At 42.4% G+C, this 25,629-nt stretch overlaps 1 protein-coding gene across 1 annotated transcript in view; it reads left to right on the plus strand.

Moving 5' to 3' along the window:
• SLC1A1 (solute carrier family 1 member 1) overlaps nt 1–25,629 on the plus strand; it is an 88,886-nt gene that overhangs the window by 59,822 nt on the left and 3,435 nt on the right. The window contains exons 3-11 of the mRNA XM_002742901.6: nt 4,839–4,931; nt 7,407–7,521; nt 9,150–9,192; nt 10,819–10,917; nt 14,758–14,942; nt 16,404–16,511; nt 18,466–18,588; nt 19,036–19,230; nt 24,517–24,651. Of these exons, the coding sequence (XP_002742947.1) occupies nt 4,839–4,931; nt 7,407–7,521; nt 9,150–9,192; nt 10,819–10,917; nt 14,758–14,942; nt 16,404–16,511; nt 18,466–18,588; nt 19,036–19,230; nt 24,517–24,651 (1,096 nt within the window). The remainder of the gene's footprint in view (nt 1–4,838; nt 4,932–7,406; nt 7,522–9,149; nt 9,193–10,818; nt 10,918–14,757; nt 14,943–16,403; nt 16,512–18,465; nt 18,589–19,035; nt 19,231–24,516; nt 24,652–25,629) is intronic.

Consider the following 25,629-nt stretch of genomic DNA (forward strand, 5'->3'; position numbering starts at 1 on the left):
TAGTGAACTGTAAAGAGAGGGGGTCTTCGAGGCCTTGCCAGCCACCAAAGATGGTCTGAGAGCAAGAAACCCAGGTGGCCATTGAGAGTAAAAACTCAGAAATAAAGCACAAATGGTTTACTTGTTTGGGACTAGGGTGGGCCAGCTGTCTGACGTCCCAACAGTTATAGTCTAATGCCTGGATTATCATTCTCACAGTCAACATTCATTGAGCTAGAGCACCAGTTCTCACCAAGACAATATCGTCTCCAAAGCAACAAAAGCTGTTTTTATTTGGTGGTGGTGGGTTCGGGGAGAAAATCTTACTCTTTTTATGTAACAACAACAACACATGTATCATCTACTGTATAACCAGATATAGTTTGTGGTTTTCGAATTTCACAGGGGTGGCGATTAGGAAAAAGGCATGGAGGGGTGGGGTTTGCACAACAATAATGACAACAAACAAGGTTGAAAAACACTGAGATGCTACATATGTTCTCATGAAGTCTTTTATGGCTGAAAAGTGTTCTCCTTGGCTGCCCTGGGAGCCAAACTAAACCACCATGTACAAGTGGTTTCTAAGGAGACTACATGCTGAGTTCCAAGTTTCGAACGCACAAGTGGATCTTTGAAGTACAGTCATTTGTAAGGGAAGGATTACTTGTAAAAATGCAGCTCTTTCTGTCATGTGGAAAGCTTCTAGTACAAACATTCATGGGGAACCTTATTTAATGCACTGGGGACCCAGTTAAGAATAAGCTTCAGGCCTTAGAGCAATATGGTCAGCGCAGTGATGGAACTACGTGCCAGGAGATTTGGGCTTAGTGTCTTCCTTTCCCCTGCCCATGTTTGCAAGGCAAAGAGCTTTTCCCGAATTTGGTAATGGAGTTAAGCTATAGTTGGTTCACTCAACATGTTGAGCACCCATGAAACATGAAACACTGGTAGGGTCTAGAGAGATTGGGCAGTCCAATATGATAGCCATTAGCCATGTGTGGCTATTTAAATTGAGATTAATTAAAATTGGCCAGGTATGGTGACTCACATCTATAATCCTAGCACTTTGGGAGGTCAAGGTGGGAGGATCACTTGAGCTCAGGAGAGATTAATTAAAATGAAAACTCAGTCACACTAGCCACTTTCCAAGTGCTTGCTAGCCATGTGTACTTTGTGGCTACTGCAGGGGACAGCATAAAAATAGAACATTTCTATCATCAGGAAGCTCTACTGGACAACGCTGGTCTAGAATTTTGTAGCACATGGATACAGCCAATATGGAACAGTGGTTGAGAATATGGCCTTTGAGGTCAAACGTAGATTGGGATCCCAGCAATCCACTCACCTCACCAGCTCTATGATCGTATGGTACTTAGACTTTCTGAGCTACAGTTTTGTCCTCTGTAAAACAGGGGTAATAATGCCAGCCTCCTTGGGTTACAATGAGAATTAAAGATGATGCATTAACATGTAGTCATTGCTCAATATGGTGTCTGTTGTGATCATTATCGTTATTTGTATTATAATGATCATTCTCATCATTATTGACATTATTGGCAGGTGGGGTGTTTATAACCATCCACACAGACATTTTATGGTCATTAAGTTCTGTAATGTTCCTATTTATAGAGGTTTTCAAAGATTCGGCTGTTGCCCTGTATTTCTCCTCTCCCTCTACAGTGGTCACCACCCTTATCCCCAACAATGCAATAAATCATCTAAAAGCCTGGATTTGGGGGGCCAGCTCTGCCCCCGTCAGTGATGACTAGAGAGGAAGAGGGGTAACTATACAGTGTAGAGAAGTATAATTGTTGATTTGAGTACATTTCCGATATATCCAGGAAAATGATAGGATGGAGGCAGATTAGAGGAATGGGAAACGAAGGCCCTTGCTGAAAGTTATTACAGGATAGTTGCTGTACTCCAGGACAGAGGGGAAATTGGATGACTACTTGGGGATGTACTATTTAAGGTATTTCCACCAAGGAGCTCATTATTATCAAGCCTTTTATTGCCAGCTGAGTCCTGGAATACAAGCAGAGGCACCAGCCCATGGCCAAATCATTAGGACAAATTAAGATATATTAGCGTATGCTGGAAACAATTACCCATATAGATTTAGTTTGTTTCACTGCTGGAAGAAAATCCTGAGAGGGCACCAAACACATACCCGAGAACAGTTCTGTACCCACTCTGTGACTCTCACTTGACCGTGCTTTAGGGGCTGGAATCTGCCTAAATTGGCCATCTACCAAAGAAAGATGTTATATCTGGAAATAGATCCCATGTTAGGGTTACAGGTAGTTATGTGAGTTACTTGGAGTCTGTTAAGGTGATTTTTTTTGTTTCTTTTTAACCTATGATTATTGTTAGAAATAATTATTATAGTTATCAAAATAATGTACTGAGCTCTAAAGTGAAATAGGCATATATTTTAAATTATATAATATACTTAGCAAGCTTACATACTTGCATAATGATTTGCTCTTTCTTTAAGAGACCTAAACTAAATATGAGATAGTGAATTTGTTTCTGAATTTTGGCCTTCGATCCCTCTTGAATTTTTTGTTGTTGCTGTTGTTCCTTGCCTGATTGTCATTTTTAATTGTTTTACTGTGAAGAAAAGAAAGTCTCTTCAGCACAGCAAACTGCATTTTTCTCAAAATGAATAGAATCCATCATCAAGGTTATTCTAGAATGTGACTATTGCAGTATGCCCATTATACGGCAATTGCACAATTTTTTCCCGGAAGTTGGCAAATGGCCCCTTAACAACATCCTGGGGTAGCTGCCAGAGTACCTTCTCTCAAAATATTAACTTCCAAAGGAGCAATCAACAGCCAGAGAAATGGTGTGTTTAGAGTGAGAAGTGACTTGTTCTGTCATCATAATGATGATCACTTCCTTGCAGATTTTTTTCCTGTACGTCAAATATGTATGATTATATACGAGAAGCATAATCCCTAGTTACTTAAAAAAAATGGCTATGCCTTGAATAATGTGGGAAATGAATAAAAAAGCGACGTGTGCACGCTGATAGGCATACAGGTTTACCCTTTCCCTCGGGGTTGCCTTCTGACCACCTCTTCCTTTTTCCTGCTACCCTGTACTTTTAGGCTTTGCAAATGGTTATGGGACAACTTATGTGTGTTGAAGATGCAAAAATAATTTTCTGTGATGATCCTTTGACTCAAAATATTACCGTCATTTTGGAAATCAGGCTGGGTAGTGTCTGAAACCTCCAAAAACAGCTTGCTGAAGGATGATTCAGTTGCTTCTCAACTTGGCCCATTTCCCATGTCCAAGTCCAGTTGAAGAGTGGCATTTGACTCCATTTATATGAGCATCTTTGATAGAGAGCAAGGGTTTCTGGCAAAGAGGGATGCCTGCCTTCCACCTCAAATCCAGCTGTTCTTGACATTTCAGACAGCTCTTTCAAATGTGGGCAACACTTAGTCACCTTATTGGTAGCCAAGGACCGTTTGAAGCAAGATCTAATAATCTGATCGTAAGTCTCTGACATTACCTGTGTTCTGGGAAATTATTTATTTATATCCTTCCTCTTTCAAATGGAAATTTTAAGATGTCTCACAATAAAAGCTATACATAAGAAGGTTTTTCACGTAGAAGCAATTTGAAAATCATGAAAAGAGGAAGGAAACACGCTAGCCAGAATGCTTAATGACATTACTGTGAATTTGGCCCCGGGATCATTTCAAGATCCAGCAGTAAGTGTATCATTAAATACATTCTGGTACAGCCACATGACAGATTATTGAGCCAGGGTTTGTATCAATGAGGGAAAATGCTTACAACTACAATATTAAGAAGCGAGAAGGTTAAAAAATATAAAATCCTCTCAGCTATTTACAAAAAATTGAGAAAAATATTAAAAGAAAATTCACCAGAATATTAAGTTGGTGGTTGAAATGATGTGATTTTTGTTTTCATCTTTACCTTTTCTCCTATTTTCAGATAGTTGTAATGAATATATATTACCTTTACAATCGTATATAAACATTATTTTTTCAGTTGCACCTGAGCTTCCTGACAGAAAAGCCAGAAAGGAAAACTATTATGAGTTACATGATTCTCATTAAGTGTTTAAAAAAAAACAAAACTCTCTCAAGCCAGGCATGATGGCTTACACCTGTAATCCCAGCAATTTGGGAGGCTGAGGTGTTAGATCACCTGAAGTCAGGAGTTCAAGACAAGCCTAGCCAACATGGTGAAACCTCATCTCTACAAAAAATACAAAAATTAGCCAGGTGTGGTGGCGCACGCCTGTAATCCCAGCTATTCAGGAAGCTGAGGCAGGAGAACTGCTTGAACCTGGGAGGCAGAGGTTGCAGTGAGCCGAGATCACGTCACTGCACTCCAGACTGGGCAACAGAGTAAGACTCTGTCTCAAGACAACAACAACAACAACAAAAAAAAACTGTCTCAGTTCTTCAAGATAAACTTTTCCTTGATAACTAATTTCAAAAGAGGTTTACCATAAGGGATGCTGAATGACATAATACAAATCTTGGTAAGGTTCTTAGCGCAAATGCAAAAGGGGGTCTCCTTATGACTATTTCCTGACCAACTCCAGGAAGATCTGAAGGCAGGGCTCTCCTGTAGGCTAAGGCTGCGGGAAGCTGCCTGCAGAGGGACTTGCACCTCACTGGGCTTTCCTCTCTTAACTTTTTTTGAAATTTTCAAGTGTTGCCTTTGCCCATTGCCTGTTGTTGCCCATTGTCTGGTAGATGCAGAGAACATCCCTCAGCTCTTTATTTCACACCTTGAGGATTAAATCGCCCGTCCTGGAAACCTGTCTTTTAAAATTAATGTGATTTCATTTCTGTCTCCCGCTTCAGGTGTTGCTGCACTGGATTCCAATATATCTGGAAAAATTGGTCTACGTGCTGTTGTGTATTATTTCTGTACGACTGTCATTGCTGTAGTTCTAGGTAAAATTTATTTCTTAATCCTTATTACTCTAATAATGGTGATTTCTTCATTCAAAAAGTAGTTGGCGGCCATACGCAGTGGCTCAGGCCTGTAATCCCAGCACTTTAGGAGGCTGAGGTGGGCAGAGGATCCCTTGAGGTCAGGGGTTTGAGACTAGCTTTGCCAACATGGTGAAAAGCTGTCTCTACTAAAAATACAAAAATATTAGCTGGGCATGGTGGTGTGTGCCTGTAGTCCCAGCTACTTGGGAGTCTGAGGCAGGAGAATCGCTTGAACCTGGGAGGCAGAGGTTCAGTGAGCTGAGATCACACCACTGCACTCCAGCCTGGGTGACAGAGTGAGACTCCCTCTCAAAAAAAAAAAAAAAAAAAAAAAGTAGTTAGGGCTGGACACAGTGGCTCATGCCTATAATCCCAGCACTTTGGGAGGCTGAGGCAGGCAGATCCCCAAGTTCAAGACCCACCTGGGCAACATAGCAAGACCCCCAAATCTCCTTATAATTTAGAAAAATATATTTTTTAAAAAGTAGTTGGGCTTTTTCTAACACATAATTTTTTTATATCAGAAAGTAGTACTGTCAAAGTACCATGAAGCTTTTTCCTTTGAAGTCTGTCTGCATGGTTTCTTTCATGTGATGAATATAATGCTGGCTATATTTGAGCCATGGTGCTACTTATAAAAGTTTCAAGTGAAAAACAGAAAGAGGGTAACAGGTCTATGCCTTATGCCTTGTCAGGATCACTAGGTAGAAGGAAAGGAAGCCAAGCACTTGTATAGTTCTTTTTTTTTTTTTTTTCGAGACTGAGTCTCACTCTCATCACCCAGGCTGTAGTACAATGGCACGATCTCAGCTCACTGCAACCTCTGCCTCCTGGGTTCAGACGATTCTCCTGCCTCAGCCTCCCGAGCAGCTGGGATTACAGGTGCACATCACCATGCCCAGCTAATTTTTGTATTTTTTTCAGTAGAGACGGGGTTTTGCCATGTTGGCGAGGCTGTTCTTGAATCCCTGACCTCAGGTGATCCTCCCACCTTGGCCTCCCAAAGTACTGGGATTACAGGTGTGAGTCACTGCACCTGGCCATTTATATAATTCTTAAAGTGGATAATTACTCTCTAATAGTGGACTTGAGTATACTTATAAAACATTTCCAGAAATATAGCATTTTAGTGCATTTCACACAGTAACAAGAGCTAACAGCTAATAGGGGCTTGCTAAGGATAAACCCCACTTGTAAGAGGGACAAAATTCTAATAAGGAGCAGCTGTTCTTATACGTTTAGCATGGTGTCTTGAAGAATGCTTAGTCTTTGTAGCTCTGTGTGACATTTTAAGAAGAATGCCCAGAATGGGAAGACAGAAAGAGCATGTACTCAGATGTGGCAGCAGCTTGGCCCTTGTAGCTCTGCTTTAATGAGCTGATAAGAAGGGGTGGGATGTGGTGAGGCTTTAGTGGTATTAGGCCAAAGGACCCAGGAGGGCCTGAACTCTGCCATAAAACAAAATCACATCATCTCATGAGTTTGCTGAGGAAGACAGACACAGAGAAAAAGTAGCATTAAGAAGCGATATACTGCTCTCCTATTAGCTGGAGGTGTACATCCCTTCTAGAACCCTGAGAGAGGAAAAGAGTGGGCCATGCCCACTCATGGTCCCTTACTGCCCTGTGACTCCTCCCACTAGCAAAATGGACCCATTCAGCATCCCAGAGCCCTATACCCCTTGGATTAGCATTGCCTCCTCTTGAGGGAGGAGCAATAAAGAACATGAGGTCCTTTTTCTTCTTCACTTCCCTCCAGTCAAACACCCTCCAATGCTTTGGTCTCTTTTCCTCCCACCTTGGCTTGGACACTCAAGTGACAGGAACCCATTACTTCCCACGGCCACAATGGTGCTGTCAGATGTTCTGTCATGTAGACAGTTCTTCCTTACAAAGAGATGAACCTTCTCTCCCTATAACTTCCATCTATTTTTCCTCATTCAATCTCTGGAACATTTTCCCACATGGCTGCTTTCTAGATACTTGAAGACCTATTGTATGGAAGGAAGGCAAGGCTTGTTTTGTAGCATGTGTGGATAAAAGTTGCAGAAAGACATCAATGCATTCTCTGGGCTGGAAAATGGATCATCCCTACCCTAACACCTTCCTAGACTGATCTCATAAGTTCAAGAAATAGAATATTCTCATCAGCAGGTGTTTCCAGAAGCATGTGTGTGCGCACGCACACACACACACACACACACACACACACACACGGAGTTCTTTCTGTTTACTCATTTAAATGGAAGAGTAATTAAGGTAGCTGCTGAGGTTCCAGAGGAGGCTCAGCATTTTCAGCATTTTAGCTGGACCTCAGGGTCTTCCCCATCACAGTATTGTCTGGTACAACCATGCCCACTGTTCTAAAGGTGCTAGGTGTGCCAAGTGCCCTGGAAGTTTCCTAACGCTCTGTGGACACTGTCCTTGGCCACAGGTATTGTGCTGGTGGTGAGCATCAAGCCTGGTGTCACCCAGAAGGTGACTGAAATCGAGAGGACAGGCAGCACCCCTGAAGTCAGTACAGTAGATGCCATGTTAGACCTCATCAGGTAAGTTTCTTGCCACAAGGTGGCTTCAAGGGCCTGCAACCCTATAGTAGCACAAGGCTTTGTGCGTGATTTAATGTTCTGCTGTTCCTATATTGAAATTTTTAATAATTTTTGAATTATTTTGTATTTTCATTTTGCCCAGGAACCCACAAATTACATAGCCAATACCACTTGCCAAGTTTTGGTTCCAAGAGGGAAGGACAGAAACAGGCTTCTGCGTCAGGATTTAGAATCAATAGAGATGCAGATGCATGTTGCAGAGAGATGCTGGGATGGATTGGTAGTCAGTTCTGGAGCACCCTTAGAAAAATACATTTTTAAATTGTACAGAAGAAACCTTTTTATCTAGAGCAACCAGAGCTGTAAATAGGTCAGTCAATAAAAAAATGCCAGTTAAAGCAGAGTCTCATAAAAAATGATATAAGATACATGTTACATATTTTGCTTTCACTTAAAACTTAATGAATTTATTCACCAATTTTTTGACATAAGGCCAAGGTCTTTTCTTCAAGTTTGTCAGCTCATGGTAATTTCATACAATTTCTGTTGCATATGCAGCCCTAATAAATGCATCATCTGCAATTTCCAGATAAAGTTTCTATAGAAGAGAGCACCAAAACGTTTAGACATTGCAAAGAAAGCTGAGTGTAAATCTTTCCAGTTTTTCTTTTTATTTCTATAGTCTCCCCATAACTAATCTAACCATAAACATATTAGTCACTGGCTTTTATTGAGTTTCCAGGCATGCAGCTTAGAGTTTCAGAAACCATACCTTTCATTTTATATTCATATTTTATTGGTTGATATAATATGTAATTCAGTAATTATGATTATATTTGCAACTTGTATAAAGAATTTGGGAACAAATACAATGAACTCTTGGTAAGTGTATTAGTCTGTTTTCACACTGCTATAAAGAACTACCTGGGACTTGGTAATTTATATAGAAAAGAGATTTAATTGACTTATAGTTCCACATGGCTGGGGAGGCCCCAAGAAACTTACAATCATGGCAGACGGCAAAGGGGAAGCAAGGCACATCTTACATGGCTGCCGGAGAGAGAATGAGGTGAAGGAAGAAGTGCCACACAGTTTCAACAACCAGATCTCATGAGAACTCAATCATGATCATGAGAATATCATGGGAGAAACTGCCCTCCACGATCCAATCATCTCCCATGAGGCCCTTCCCCTGGCTTGTGGGGATTACAATTTGACCTGAGATGTGGGTGGGGACACAGAGCCAAATCATATCAATAAGCATACATCCTCGATGATGAAAACAGAAATGTTCAGAATATTAAAGAACAAATAGTCTCTTAACTGTGAGTGTCCATTTCACCAAGGAAAGCAAGCATGTCAGTTACTCAGTGAATCAGTTAAGTGACGGTTGATTGGGAGAGCTTTCTATACAACCTCCTCTATGGCTGATTAGAAGAGCTCTCTATACTTGAGTGAAGTACAGCAGGAAAAAAGAAATCTCAAAACAAGGAAGTATTAGGAAAAGGAGAGGCCAGAAGAGAAACCAGAGTGTTAATATTATATTATACTCATTTCCACCAATATATTAGGTATGACAAAACAAGACTGTTTGCCCTACATAATACTGCCTTTCATGTCTCCAACAGGAATATGTTCCCTGAGAATCTTGTCCAGGCCTGTTTTCAGCAGGTAATATTGATTACTTGTGCCCTTAAGTTGCTACTCTCTTCCAGTTATTAATTAAGAGATTTTTTTCTGCTTCCCGTTATTAATTAAGAGATTTTTTTTCCCAAGAAATGGAATAAGCCTGATGAAAATGGCAGCAGGAAGTACACCTGTGACTGGCAGAGTTTAAGGTGATGTCTCTGTTTTGTGTCCAGCCTTGCTGGCTCACAGTAAGGTGCATGTCACAATTTACTCTGCTTCCTTTTCCTTTATGCTTTTTACCCCAAAAAGGCTCAAATAGTACAAGTCAGAAATCTGTCAAATAATGAGTATTTTAAAATGTGGCCTCCAGTACCTACTTTTAGAGAACCATGATATATTTGTATGGAAATTTAAACTGTCTGCAGAAAAAAAAGGTAGCTCTCTATCTCCTCTTTCCTTTTCCTCTGGTATCAGAACCCAGAATCTAACCTTCATGGTGTGGTCCACGTCTGGGTTCAGTCTTCTCCTTAATCATTGTGTCCCACACAGGCATAGAAGCTTAAACCTGTCATCCCAGCACTTTGGGAGGTCAAGGTGGGCAGATCTCTTGAGCTCAGGAGTTCCATACCAGCCTGGGCAACATGGCAAGACCATGTCTCTAAAAAGAAATAATAAAATAAAAAATCATTTCATCCCCATTGCTGGAGCTCTACAGAGCAGTGTAACAAAGCCATGATTTTTTTTTCTCTAGGAAAATTGAACAATCTCTTCAATCCATTTACTTCAAGCCTTTCCCTCCTATTTATCTGTGTGCTTTAAGACAGCTGAGTCCATCACAAAGTGCTGTATTCATTTACATAAATTGCATTAACAGAGACTTCTGTATATACCAACAAAAATGGCAATTCTTTTGCTCCCTGCTGGCCTCCACAAGGAACAGAACCTCCTCTATTGCAGGGAGGCCTTGCAGATCAGTCACAGTGGTTGTTTGTAAGGTTCTCGGTGTTGGCAGAGCCTTGTGGGGGGACATTTATCCCTGGTTTAATAATATACTCACTCTTTCTTAAACTCCCATGTGGAAGCTCCACAGAACCAAACAGGGCTGAAATAAGAGAATTCAACAGCAGTCTCACTCACTGAATAGCCCTAGGGGGACTGTTGATTTTGAAACAACCCATATCATTAAACCTTTCTTGACACTTATTAAAGTTGTGGTGATGTTATCAAAGTGGTGAAGTGTTTTTGCTCATATTTAAAATATTTTATTAATTTAAAATAATAAATATTAAATAATTTATGAATTAATAAAAACAAAAATGATTGACAGGAATCCTTACAGAGTCTGTCTCTGAAAGCACCTGCAGATCTAGCCAGTACTCTCTTTTGTATTATTGCTCCATCAACTTGTCACTTACTGTGAAAGTGAAGGAACATTTTGACATAATTGAATGGGATTGTGGGAGTCAGGAGTTTAAATGTCTCAGTCCTGCTTTTAGTTCCAAAATGTGATGGGAGGGATCATTGACAACTGGAGCCAAAAGAGGCATGGGAGGTAGATCTCTTCAGTGGCTCATGTTTGGCCAAAATAACATGTCCCTGTGATTTGGTCTCAAAAGCTTAAAAGAGTCTTTTTTTGTTTGCTTGTCCTTGATTTTCTCCAACATGCAGTACAAAACTAAGCGTGAAGAAGTGAAGCCTCCCAGCGACCCAGATACGAACATGACAGAACAGTCCTTCACAGCCGTCATGACAACTGCTATTTCCAAGGTACCATTCTTGTTTCCTGTTGTTCTTCCCCAGGAGGCAGGCACTGAGTCATAACTGAGCAGGAAATATAGTCAATCCATATCATTCATAATATCTGCACTTGTGAATTCACCTACTTGCTAAAATTTATTTCTGATCCCAAAACCCATCCTTACAGGGCTTTCAGTAATCTGCAGGCACACAAATAGCGGCAAAATATTTGAGTCACCCAACAGGCACATTCCCAGCTGAGGTTGAATGAGGCTGGGCTCTGCCTTGCTTTGGTTCTCATACTGGAAACAGTGTCCATTCTGCAGTGTGTTCATGTCACATTTTTTGCATTTTTGTGATTTTTCTTGCTGCTTTCACTGTTCAGAATGGACCAGGGCTCAGTTCAGTGACTCATGCCTATAATCCCTGCATGTTGGGATGCCAAGATGGGAGGATCACTTGAGCCCAGGAGTTCCAGACCAGTCTGGGCAACATAATGACATTTCACTTCCACAAAAAAAGAAAAATAGGCAGGTGTGATGGTGCACACCTATACTCCCAACTACTTGGGAAGCTGAAGTGGGAGGATTGCTTGTGCCAGGGAAGTCAAGTGAGCATGATTAATGACTGCACTCCAGCCTGGGTGGCAGAGTGAGACCCTGTGTCAAAAAAAAGAATAAAATGAACCAGATGGACCAGGCTGGGCATGGCGTCTCACACCTGTGATTCCAGCACTTTGGGAGGACAAGGCAGGTGGATCATTTGAGGCCAGGAGTTTGAGACCAGCCTGGGAAATATAGTGAGACCCTTTCTCTAAAAAACATTTTAATATTAGCCAGGTGTGGTGGCACATGCCTATAGTCCCAGATACTTGGGAGGCTGAGTCAGAAGGATCATTTGAGCTGTGACTGCACCACAGCCTGGGTGAGAGAGCAAGACTCTTGTCTCAAAAAAAAAAGAAGGACCAAATCATCATGCTGAAGTGCTCTCCAATGTTGCTAAGCACAAGGAGACTGTGATGTGCCTTAGGGAGAAAATTGGTGCTTTAGACAAGCTTCATTCAGACATGAGTTATAGTCTGTTGGCTATGAGGTCAATATTAATAAGTCAACAATCTATATGAAACAAGGTGTCTTTAAACAGAAACACATACAACAATGTTATATATTGATTGTTTGCTGAAACGGATGTGTCCAAGGTTCCCAGAAAGTTAACCCTGCATTTCCCTCAGGGGCAAGAGTTCAGTATTTGCTAATTCAGTGTTCATGGGGACTTTATAGCTACTCAGGAGGCTGAGGCCGGAGAATTGCTTGAACCCAGGAGGCAGAGGTTGTGGTGAGCCGAGATCTCACCATTGCACTCCAGCCTGGGTAACAAGAGCAAAACTCCATCTCAAAAAAAAAAAAATTCAAACTCAATAAACCACGGTTGGCTCCCTGCTTCCTACTGCAGGAATCCCTAACTCCTCTGGCTGGGTTCAGAGGCCCCGCATGACCTGGCTCCTCTCTAGTTTTCAGGACTTACCTCTAGTGGGCACCTCTCTTCTTTCCAGATCCACTGCCTCCATCACTCCTTATTCCTGCCTTTTGATGTTGTTCCACAAATACTCTCTGAGCACCCTCCATACACCAGGCCCTGCTAGGCACTGGGATTATAACAGTGAAAAGACAGATGTCAGGTCTCTGTCCTCATGCAAAGAATGATGAGTATTATAATCAGGAAGAATGGGATGTTTTGGGGGCATTCAGCAAGGGGTGTTAAATTAATCTGGGGGCCATGATGAATTCGCAATAATTATATTCAAGCAGGGTGCAAAGGCCCAATGCATGATGATTTTTGCCTTTGCTTGCCATTTTTCTGAAATATGCTTTTTCTCCTGGCTGCTGACTCCTCAGCCCTAGCTTTCCCTAATCTCGAAACCCTCATTCATGTCCCACTCTCCATTTGATGCTTGTATCTCATAGTTTGGTTGCATAATTAATTACATACCATCCTGCTGTGATTGGCTCATGCTTCTCACAGTCTTGTTTCTCCAACTGAATCCTAAGACCTTATGCTGTAGCCAGTGTAGTAATGCTCTAGCTTTTCCCTAAATATATGTTTGATCATAAGAAATGACTGGCAGCCCAGTGGCTCCTCAACATAATTTTATTTTATTTTTGAAATGGAGTATCACTCTATCACCCAGGCTGAAGTGAAGTGGTACAGTCTTGGCTCACTGCAGTCTCTACCTTCTGGGTTCAAGCAATTCTCCTGCCTCAGCCTCCCAAGTAGCTGGGATTACAGGCACCTGCTATCATTCCTGGCTAATTTTTGTATTTTTAGTAGAGACCGGGTTTCACCATGTTGGCCAGGTTGGTCTCGAACTCCTAACCTCAGGTGATCCACCTGCCTTAGCTTTCCAAACTGCTGGTATTACAGACATGAGCCACCGTGCCTGGCCAACATAATTCTTTATAAACCTAGTTGGCACCACTCAGTTGTCTCTCTGTAAATCTCAGGCTTTTACCCAGGATAAAGTGAAGAAATTAAGCCAGGCATGGTGGCATGCACCTGTGGACCCAGCTACTTGGGAGGCTGAAGTGGGAGAATCAGAGGTGGGAGGATCACCTGAGCCCTCCCTTGAGGAATTTGAGGCTACAGTGAGCTATGATCATATCACAGTAGTAGGAATTTAGATTAATTTTTATATGTCTAAAATCATACCAATGATAGACTGGTTAAAGATATGCACCATGGAATACTATGCTGCCATTAAAAAAGAACAAGATCATGTCCTGTGCAGCGACATGGATGGAGCTGGAGGCCATTATCCTCAGCCAGCTAACACAGGCACAGAAAACAAAATACCACTTGTTCTTACTTATAAGCAGGAGCTAAATGATGAGAACACATAGAGGGGAACAACACACACTGGGGCCTTTTGGAGGGTGAAGGGTAGGAGGAGGGAGTGGATCAGGAAAAATAGCTAATGGATACTAGGCTTAATACCTATGTGATGAAATAATCTGTACAACAAACCCCCATGACACACATTTACCTGTGTAACAAACCTTCACATCCTGCACCACATGTACCCCTAAATATAAAAGTTTAAAAAAATCCTGGCAGGGCGCGGTGGCTCATACCTGTAATCCCAGCACTTTTGAAGGCTGAGGCAGGCGGATCACGACTAGCCTGGCCAACATGGCAAACCCTGCCTCTACCAAAAATACAAAAAATTGGCCAGGCATGGTGACAGGTGCCTGTAATCCCAGCTACTCGATAGGATGAGGCAGGAGAATTGCTTGAACCTGGGAGGCAGAGGTTGCAGTGAGCTGAGATCATGCCACTGCACTCCAGCCTGACAGAGCAAGTCTAAAAAAAAAAAAACATTCTATTGGTCATCCAAGACCACGGGCATAAAGAATGTTACTGTGCTTCATTACCAGGGTAAAACAGATGGTAAGATGTCCTAAAAGTGTTCACACTGGTAAATACTTTGTACTTCCTACATTATTAATTCCTGTCTTTTTTCAAGCAGACTCCATATATAGCTAGTAGTTAAAATGACCCTGAAAAGTGCCCTGATTCTAAAATTCATAATAAAAATGTAAACCATTCCAGAATAGGAAATCTTTATAAGAAATATTCAAATATGAACTTGTTGAGAGAAGAAAAAGCATTTTAACTTCAGGGAGCAAGGGTAAAGTTTGTTACATGCATAAGTGTTTTTATTATTGTTTTTATATTTTCTAAAATTTTGTTGATTCTCCCTGGGAGACCACCAGTTTATTATGTTTGTTCATTGTATCTTCTCATTTCAGGACCTGTACTTTCTAACAAGATTATAATCATGCATCATTATGTTTTCTTGGTTTTGATCTACAGAACAAAACAAAGGAATATAAAATCGTTGGCATGTATTCAGATGGCATAAATGTCCTGGGCTTGATTGTCTTTTGCCTTGTCTTTGGACTTGTCATTGGAAAAATGGGAGAAAAGGGACAGATTCTGATTGATTTCTTCAATGCTTTGAGTGATGCAACCATGAAAATCGTTCAGATCATCATGTGGTGAGCAGACACTGTTTAATATCATTTTGCTTCCCCTGACAATTCTCTCTCCTCAAAATTAGAAAGAAGAGGTTTACGTTTCTCAGTGACCTCATGCTAGAGAAGTCACCAGTGTATTTTGTGGGGGCTTTTGTTGTTTCTTTCTGTTTTTGAGACGGGGTCTCACTCTGTCACCCCAGGCTGGGGTGCAGTGGTGCAATCTCAACTCACTGCAGCATCTACTTCCTGTGTTCAAGTCATCCTCCCATCTTAGCTTCCTGAGTAGTTGGTACTACAGGCATGCACCACTATGCCCAGCTATTTTTTTGTGTTTTTGTAGAGACAGGGTTTTGCCATGTTGCCCAGGCTGATCTCCAAGTCCTGGGCTCAAGCAATCCACTCACTTCATCCTCCCAAAGTGCTGGGATTACAGGCATGAACCTTTATACCCAGCCACCACCTGAGTATTAAATAATTTCACATTATTACACAGGAGTACATGAATAAAAGTCTAGCTTTCAACCATTGTCTTTCCCTCAAAGCCTTGGGGGATCATGCACCCAACCAGCCTTCATGTAAGAAGTAATTCTTTAAAAAATGATCTGAAGGAGTTCATTGTACATAAGAACACAAAGTGCTTTCCCTATTATGCCCCATGCAAAAGTGAGTTTCAAAATATTTATAACTGGTACAGCATGGGCACTAACCCATGCCAATTTGTGGGCATACCAGTGACACTGTGTAAATGTCTGCCTTATTCCTGGAGATGCCAAAAAGCCCGCCTTTCTTAGGAGGCATCTGCCTCACTTACCTCATATTTAATTGATTCAACATTACTTAATCCAAAGTGTAGGCACTGACAGTGACGTAAAGGGTTCAGTAAAAACGGCCAGACAGGGCACTTAATACTGCAGAAACCTCAGCTTCATCATCTGTTAAAAAGGACAATAAAACCTACACCCAGGGATAGAAGTAAATCAAATGAAATGATGCACATAAAATACTTTTCCTAACACAAGATGTAATGAGAGCTCCACAAATAGAGCTATTATGACCACTTCCATTACTAATACTATTGCCTCCATTGCTGATACATGGGAAACGAGAGATGACCATGGCTAGAAAGAGCCATATTTGGCAGTAAGGATCAAGCTCAAGTGAGAGCTGCAGATACGACAATCAGCAGGATATATATGCACTAGGAACACGGCATGAGGTGTGCACCCATCTACCCACATGTTCTTGCCAAGTTTGCAAACTACCCTATGGTAGTTTGGATGGGTAGAATTTAAGGTGCACACAGGTACTAAAAACTAGAGCCAATATAGTTCACCCAGGACTTGAAACAGCTCTTAGCTTCAATTCTGCATCCTGTGCTCATGGCCAGCTGGGGGTGTACACTCTGGCATGTTCCTTCCCCACCAACCCAGCATGAGAAGACGCTTGATGACGGAATCACGCCCTGTTGTGCTTCCTTTCCAGTTACATGCCACTAGGTATTTTGTTCCTGATTGCCGGGAAGATCATAGAAGTTGAAGACTGGGAAATATTCCGCAAGCTGGGCCTCTACATGGCTACAGTCCTGACTGGGTATGTCAGACTCAAGTGAGGAGAGAGAAAGCTCCTTTGATCCAATAGGATGGCCACTGAGAGGCTGGGTTTTAGTTGGTTAAAACTGGCTTCTCTCCTATGTGCTGGGAAAGATAGGGTTCAGAGATAAGAGAGCAGGAAGAAGGCTGCCCTTTAACAGCCATACTGTAGGTGGATCATGCTGCGCTAATTGTCAGCTCTTGGCAGAACAGCCTGGACCAGGCTTTGTCACTGCCTTTATTGGTTATGTTAAAACAATTTTTTAAATAAGAGAGAAACCCATTTGTAGCCTCTCTTGGCTCTCCCCTGGCCTTCATTTCCTTAAGAATGTAAACTAGCTAAGTAAGTAAGAATAGCCTCCATGTACCCTGAACCTGAAAGAAATTAGCAAGGGCCTGAATGAAGTCAGACTTGAGCAAGTAGGAGCCAGATGGCTGTTCATTCCAACACTGTCGCTGGGGCTGTTAACCACCACCATGGCTTACACCATCAGAATGTCAGAGATGGTGCCAGGAGAATCTCAAGGCTGGGAGGAATTACATGGGCCTTTATAGAAGCAATTAAACAGGAAGGCAGAGGGAATGGGTTGTTTGCATATTTATTGCAGCCTAGCTATTGTTTCCTTGAGAAAAGATGTGGTAAGTTATGAATGATGCCCCTGGACACCTAGCCAGGGACAGAATATGTCACATATGCTAAGAAATACAGACCAAGGGAACAAGTAAATATCATTGATTTGACCCCACAAGTCAATACCTACAAACACCCAACTTGAGCAATCAACTCATCTATTGGAACTTGATCGCACTGGAGATTTCCAGCACAGAGAATTTAGTTATTAATCTGTGTTTGCCAAAACACAGATCAACACAGAGGCAGCCTTGGTCCCTACAGTGTGAGGACCATGGTGCCAAGGGAGGCAGGACCTCCACCTCACTGGAGGCCACCCTGCTGCAGGGCTGCTGAAACAGACAGTGCCAGGGATTGTTTCTCAGCAGTGATGTGGCTGGAGTGTATGAGCTGAGCCATTTCATAATGGAGTTCTGCCGGTTTCTATTCTTTCACCCCAGCTAGGTGTCTAACAGAAAACTAAAAGTCAATCCTCATGGTTTTTAGCTACAAGCTCTCTCTCAAGAATATCCTCTCTCCAGACCTCCAGGATCTATATTTTTGACGACCATTTCCTATTATTTCAAACACACATAACTGATCTGTAAACTCTAAGTTGCCAGTTACATATATATCCATCTGCCAAATGAGGCTCATATTAAGCCCCCTAGTTCATGTGACCTGTGTATTTCCATGTGAAATAAGGAACAGTTTGAGAAGGCAGGAATAATAAAGAAAAGAAAGTCCATCCTAAAATATGACTGGAAGAGCTGAGACTTCTTTCCTTACTGAAACTCTGACTTCCTTCTTGGGCAGTGGGCCCCACCAGCAAGATGGCAGCTTGGTACGGGGATGGAGGGGGTGAGGACTCAGCCCTGTGATGAGGGGTATAATGAGGTATAATGTAGTAGTGACACAGCGGACACCAAGGAGGGAAGGCTGGGCCTTACCTGGGGAAGTGAGGGAAGGCTTCCTGGAGGAAGGGGGATGCCTAGCTGAGTCTTAGAGGAGAAGAATTCAGCAGCAGCAGAAGGAAATAAAGGGCATTTTTGTGCGTGTGGCAGGAATAGCACACACAGGGGTGTGGCAGCATGACATAACTCTGTTCTGTGAAGCCTCAAATTTGGATTCAGCTACTAGCTTTGTCATTAACTCTGACAAGATGCTTCATTTGCTGAATGAGCCTCCACACCCTCATGTGGAATGGGGATGTATATTCCTGCCCTACTCCCATTTCTTATGAAAGTCGAATAGTTTAATAAATTAAAAAGCTGTTTGATAAAAGGATTAAGTGTGGGGAGGTAGTATTATCTTTGAAACTTTAAATTATCTTTCTTGTTTACAGGCTTGCAATCCACTCCATTGTAATTCTCCCACTGATATATTTCATAGTCGTACGAAAGAATCCTTTCCGATTTGCCATGGGAATGGCCCAGGCTCTCCTGACAGCTCTCATGATCTCTTCCAGGTAAACAGACAAGGGGTTTCGGGAAGAAGCCTCCAGACCTAACATTATCAACTCTCACCTCATTTCACAAAACAGACTCCAGTTCGCGGGTTTTGTAGCTGCCTTTGAGAAATGACCTCCATATTTTCTGCCCCTGGCCCTGAATACATTGCTTCATGCTGTTGCTTATTTCCTGCCCTCTTAGCATGGTCTGCAGCTCAGGGAAGGGTTATGGTGTCACTGGGAGCAGCAATGCACACAACACCTTCTGATTCCTGGACCTGCCAACAGGGCCAGCATAGTTTGGACCCTTTGCTTTTTGTTTTGTTTTGTAGCTTTCTTTACTTTTCTCAACAAGATAACCTAAAAGGACCCTTTGTTTCCTTTCTGGAAGACAGGCATGTCTTCAGGTGGGGACTGAAGACTGGCATTCTAGGCCCTAAGTTCCTTTCTCTTTTCATCACACAGCTCGGCAACACTGCCTGTCACCTTCCGCTGTGCTGAAGAAAAGAACCAAGTGGACAAGAGGATCACTCGATTCGTGTTACCCGTTGGTGCTACAATCAACATGGATGGGACGGCGCTCTATGAAGCAGTGGCAGCAGTGTTTATCGCACAGTTGAATGATCTGGACTTGGGCATTGGACAGATCATCACCATCAGGTGGGGTGTGGTGTCACATTCATTGTCATTGGTGATATAGGGATTACCTCCACTAAAAATGGTTTGTGAAGGGACACCAAGAATGTCCCAGTGATGGATTCTTTTTCTTGATCTACAAAGTCCATTTCCAAGATTAAATACAACTATATCCTGGTATGCATGGCATGACGTAGGGAGAGTTTGTAGAGAAGAGAAGGAGATTAAGGATTGAGGCTTGGAAAATCCTAATATTAGAAGCAGATAGAGAAGGGAAAAATCCAAGAGGGAGAGGGAAAGGAAGAAGGATAGAGATGGGAGGGGAGCCAGTAAACCTTGGTATCATGGAAATGCAGAAAAGAGAGATTTTCAAAGGTGAAATGGTCCACAGAGTCAAATGCTGCAGATAATTTTAACGAAATAAGGACAGAAATTGTCTGCCCAAGTAGATGGCAGAACTGTCATTAGTGGATTTTGCCAAAGTTGTTTCTCTAGGACAGCACTGTACAGTATGGTAACCACTAGGCATGTGGCCCACCGAATTAGATAGTGCAAACGTAAAATAGTTTCATCATTGCAAAAAGGTGTTTTGGACAGTGTTGTGTTAGAGTGATAGGCTGGGATTAGAGTTAACCTGGAGGCTTTTGTTCAGTTTAGAATGCAAGTTTAAGACTAAACTGGGTCCCTAGGCCTGCTCAAGGTTGAATCTGAACTTTTTTAAGTCAATTCATTCTTGTGTTTCCAGCCTAGACATAAATTCTAGGCATAAAGTCAGAGTTTGTTAACTAACAATGTTCTAATACAATGCATTTTTTAAATCCTCCCCACCCCTAAATCACAAAGTATTTCTGTTGGCTAAAGACAAGTGCAAAATACACCATTTGGCACACCAGCTGGGAAACTATCCCAATGCCGTGTAATCTATAAAAAGTGTTAGTGGCTAAAGAAGTCCGTGCCAAAGAGATTGAGTAAAGTCCTGTAATTATAACAGCAGAGAGTATGTTAAAATTGAAATCTGGAATCATGCCTGAGAAAGTTTCTGCTCCGTAACCACCCCTGTTCTTCCAACAGTTGTTACTTTTACATTTCCAAGGGTTTTTTCCCACTTCCCTAACCCTGGCCTATGGAACCCACTCTCCACTGAACTGATTTCCAAGGAGTGATTGTATGAGGTGCCAATTCTTTTGTATTTGCCACTTTATGATGAAATCCCTGCCTCTTTTTTAGTTATAAGTTTTCTAAATCTTTCTAATCATTTTTTTAACCTGACTGCCAGAGGAATCAACTCTGGGTCTAGAGCCTAAATAGTCAATTCACATTAAAGGCTCTCTCCCTACTCTCTGGTGTATTCTTGAATCAGATTTGCTGATAACTACTGGCCCAGAACCTGTAACAACTGTGAAACCCAAAGTAATCATTGGCTTAAAATTAAAAATCGTCGCTGGTTCTAATTGGGAAATAATAAAAGTTGGTTTTACTTGAGAGTTACAGTTATATTTCATTTGGCTAATAGTTTTTAGGCCCAAAGTATGTTTCTGTGGACTAGACATCAAAGAAACATAGGTACCATCTACCCCAAACATGCCCTGTTGTGGCTTTATCATAATATGCAAAGGCTACAACTGATTGAAAATTGGTGTGAGTATGCATGTCAAAAAGAAATTGGATGAATTGTCTTATAAAGATAATTAGGTCCAGGAGCAGTCGCTCACACCTGTAATCCCAGCACTTTGTGAGACTTAAGTGGGTGAATCGCTTGAGTCTGGAGTTCGAGACCAGTGTGGGCAACATGACAAAACCCCATATTTACCAAAAACATTCTAAAAGAGAAAAATTAGCCAGGTGTGCTGGCCCACGCCTGTAATTTCAGCTACTCAGGAGAAGGCTGAAGTGGGTGGATTACTTGAGTCCAGGAGGCAGAGGTTGCAGTGAACTGAGATGGCACGACTGCACTCTAGTCTAGGCAAAAAAAAAAAAAAGAAAAAGTAAGGCGAATTATACAGCAGGGCTCAGTGGCTCATGCCTATAATACCAGCACTTTGGGAGGCCAAGGCAGGCAGATCACTTGAGCCCAGGAGTTTGAGACCAGCCTGAGCAACACGAGGAAGCCGTATCTCTACAAAAAATACAAAAATTAGCCAGGCATTGTGGAGCACACCCGTGGTCCCAACTACTCAGGAAGCTGAGGTAAGAAGATTGCTTGAGTCCAGTAGGTAGAGGCTGCAGTGAGCTGTGATCATGCCACTGTACTCCAGCCTGGGTAACAGAGTGAGACCTTGTCTCTGGAAAAAAAAAATCATAAAGAAGAAAAATAATTATAAGATTTGGGGCCTGGGAAGGGCTGATAGAAAAAAAGTAGCAGTAGTGATAGCAGTGGTAGTTGTCATTGTAATCGTTGCTTTGGTTGCTGCAGTAGCAGTAGTAATAATACCAGCGGCGGCAGCGACAGTAGAAGAAGCATTAGCAGCCACTGCTGTTATTTCAGAAGCAGCAGCAGAAATGGCATGTTTTCAATCTTTTTTTTTGTTTTTTGTTTTATTTTACTTTAAGCTCTGGGATACATGAGCAGAATGTACAGGTTTGTTACATAAGTATACACGTGGAAATGGCATGTTTTTAAGCATCTACTATACAGGTGCTATACCAGATACCTTATGTGTATAAACCTCATTTAATCTGCATAGCAGCTTGCAGTAGACATAATGTTCCCATCTTACAGGCAAGGAATTGAGATTCAGAGAAGTAATTTCCCTAAAGAAATGCCATCAGTAAAACAATAGAGCCCAAAGTATATCACCCAGGTGTGCCTGACACCAAAACCTGTATTCCCTCCAATTTACAACCCATCCTTCAACCCGTTTAGAGAGCCAAGTTCAATGGTCTGTCCTAAAACTAGGCCTCAGTGTGAGGAAACAACTTTGTACCACTGATAGTTCTGTAAAAATCCTCTAACTCAAAGTAGAATATGTTCAAGCAGCAGGAATAGCTTTTTATATTATTTTCTCCCATCTAAAGGTTTATAGTCCTGAGTTTCAGACCAATGCCAGTCAGATGGCCATAGTCTAGCAAGCAAGATCAAGGCTCAAAGACAGAGTTTTCTTTGACTAAATGAATTTTGAGTTTCAAGCCCAGCCTCAGGCTATAGAGATATGGTTAACTGTGACACATCAGGGTTTCTAAGAGGGATCTGTTGGTATGGACACAAATCACTGCTGACAAAGAAAACCTGTTGATGCATTCCATTTAAATTTTTTGAACCAGCATTAAAATAAACTTGGGCCTTCCAAAGAGGACTTAGGTCAGAAGGGATCTGAAGGGTTATAGAGGCCAGAAACCTTTAGAGTGATTGGTACACAAATCTCTAATTTACTGTAATTTGGTGGTCAAACCACTGAATGAAAACACATTTGTCAAAGATGTTTGTCACATCTGGCCTGTGTTTGACTGTACCCTCAAATGCTTTCTGCAACACCTCAGTAGGCAGATGAATGGGCAGAAAAATCAGCCTCCTAAGAACTCTTAAGACTTTGTTAACCCCAAAGAATATGGATTTGTGGATAGAATCAGGGATTCTTCCCATTTAAATTGGCAGTTTTTACATTTTCACCTTTCAACCCAGTGGCACCTAGGCAGCAGTTGAGGCCTTGGCCCAAGGGCAAGGACTTGTCTCCAGAAAGTATCATGGGTGTAGCCTCAAGCTTATCCAAGTCCAGGGACTTTTCAGGGCATGGTGAGTCCTTGCTTCCTTCAGAATGATACGGTTAAAATAAGAAAGATGTTGCTGATAAAAAGAAACTGCACATTACAAACAGAAAAATATCTACTGCCTCACCTGATCTTACCAAGCGGGATCTTTTTAAATACCTGGTAATAAAGTTCATCTGGCTGCCTCTCCTGGATTCCAGATCTTTCTTTTTTTTTCTTTTTTTCTTTTTTATTGCATTTTAGGTTTTGGGGTACATGAGCAGAGCATGCAAGACAGTTGCGTAGGTACACACATGGCAGTGTGTTTTGCTTCCTTTCTCCCCTTCACCCACATTTGGCATTTCTCCCCAGGTTATCCCCCCCCACCTCCCCCTCCCACTGGCCCTCCCCTCTTCCGCCCTATAGACCCCAGTGTTTAGTACTCCCCTCCCTGTGTCCATGTGTTCTCATTTTTCATCACCCGCCTATGAGTGAGAATATGCGGTGTTTCATTTTCTTTTCTTGTGTCAGTTTGCTGAGGATGATGTTCTCCAGATTCATCCATGTCCCTACAAACGACACGAACTCATCATTTCTGATTGCTGCGTAATATTCCATGGTGTATATGTGCCACGTTTTCCCAATCCAGTCTATTATCAATGGGCATTTGGGTTGATTCCAGGTCTTTGCCATTGTAAACAGTGCCGCAGTGAACATTCGTGTGCATGTGTCCTTATAGTAGAACGATTTATAGTCCTTTGGATATATACCTAGTAATGGGATTGCTGGGTCAAATGGAATTTCTATTTCTAAGGCCTTGAGGAATCGCCACACTGTCTTCCACAATGGTTGAACTAATTTACACTCCCACCAACAGTGTAAAAGTGTTCCTTTTTCTCCACATCCTCCAGATCTTTCTTTCACACAAAGTGCATCTCAGTCAGGAGTAAATGCTTGTACCTTGGACAGGAGTCAGCTATTTCTCAATTCAGTGCCCTAAAGAGCATTTCCCAGAGGTAGAGTCCTGGGATGTAAAGAGAGTGCATAAAGCCTGCTTAACCATTGTCTCATTCCTTTGCCTTCACCTGAAATGCCATTGCCCATCCGCCCCTACCACCGTCCCTCTGTCCATCCTTCAGGGCAACTTAAATTCCTGCCGTATATTAGGTGCTCAGTAAATTATTAGGTGCTGAGTAGATGGAAGAAAGGAGTAGGAAGGCAGGTGCAGAAGTACCTGGCACTTAATTAGGACGAGTGTATGTATACGTAGATGAGTAGACAAAGCCTTCTCTTAATACCTCATTTAGTAAACTCCTGCCTTCCTCTTGAAAATCTATCTTGCTAATTTTTTGTGGTGCTACTTATGCAGTTCTTCCTTACATTAGAGTGGTGTGCCATATCTCCCTCTGCAAGGAGATGGCATTATACCCCTCTCAGCCCCATCCCACAGCTCTCATCCTGTAATGAGGCAGAGCTGGGACTCAGCAGGTCACAGATTCTGACTGCCCAATTTAAGGACACAGCAGTAATAGCCATCGGGACTAAGCGGGACTAACCATTTCAGGCCAGAGGCTTTAACAGGAGAGGTAAATGTCTAACTCCTTTCCTGCTGGTTTGTTTCTCCAGTATTACAGCCACAGCTGCCAGCATCGGGGCTGCCGGCGTGCCCCAGGCCGGCCTGGTGACCATGGTGATTGTGCTGAGTGCCGTGGGCCTGCCCGCCGAGGATGTCACCCTGATCATTGCTGTCGACTGGCTCCTGTGAGTTGGAATAAATGCACTGCCTCAGCCGGATATGCAGACGAGCTTCCTAGCCTCATGAGCTCTGCAACTATCTCCTCGGATTACCTAATGAGCCACCTGTTGCTGCTTTGTTTCCTCTGACCAGGGCATCTGATAACGTGATTAATAATTAACTCCTCATAACGTGGAGCAGTGATTTTAAAAAGCCAGTGAGCTCCATTAGCTCATTATATCTGGTAATGCTCAAGGTTAGGAGCTGGGTGTGGGACAAAGATAAACACAGAAGAACAAGCTGAAGAAGCCAGGCAGGGCCCTGGGACCATCCTGGCCTAGCACAGCCTTGGTTCAGCATCATGGGCTCAGAACCACCTAGTTCAAAATCAGTCCATTACCCTAAGCATCTTCTGAACCATCAGGGACAGTGGCACGAGGAAAGGCTTGAGTAAGACTGACTTGGGTTTGAATCTCCATCCAGTGTCTTACCAGCTTCTTGACCTTGAGCAAGTTCCTTAACCTGAGGCTCAGCTGCATGATCTGTGAGATGGGAAAAAGTCTGCCTATCTCATTGGGTTGTTTTAAGGACTGAGTGAGTTCATGTGAATGGAGTGTCTAGAACAGTGTCTGGCAGCCCATATGTGCTCAATAAATGGCATGTTTTATTGTTATGATTAGAATGAGTTGGACTATTCAGGCCCTAATCAACAACACTTCTCTCTGTCTCTCTGTCTCTGTCTCTCATTCACACACATACATCATACACACACAGACATGCGCACGCACACGCACACACACAATACAGTAGAACATCTGGGTGAGAACGTACCTTCAGTGACCCTCAAGGTTAAAGTTAGAACCAGTCTGACTCCTAGCTTTACCCTTGATGCCCACTCCTGTGCATGGATCTTGCAGCATCTAGGTCTGGGTCTGTCCGCTGGCATTGTAGGTAAGTGTCGCTCCACATAGAGCCTTTGCTCAGAACCAGCTCAGGCTCACTGG

The sequence above is a fragment of the Callithrix jacchus genome, chromosome 1 (genome assembly GCF_049354715.1).
Source record: "Callithrix jacchus isolate 240 chromosome 1, calJac240_pri, whole genome shotgun sequence".
NCBI lineage: Eukaryota > Metazoa > Chordata > Mammalia > Primates > Cebidae > Callithrix > Callithrix jacchus.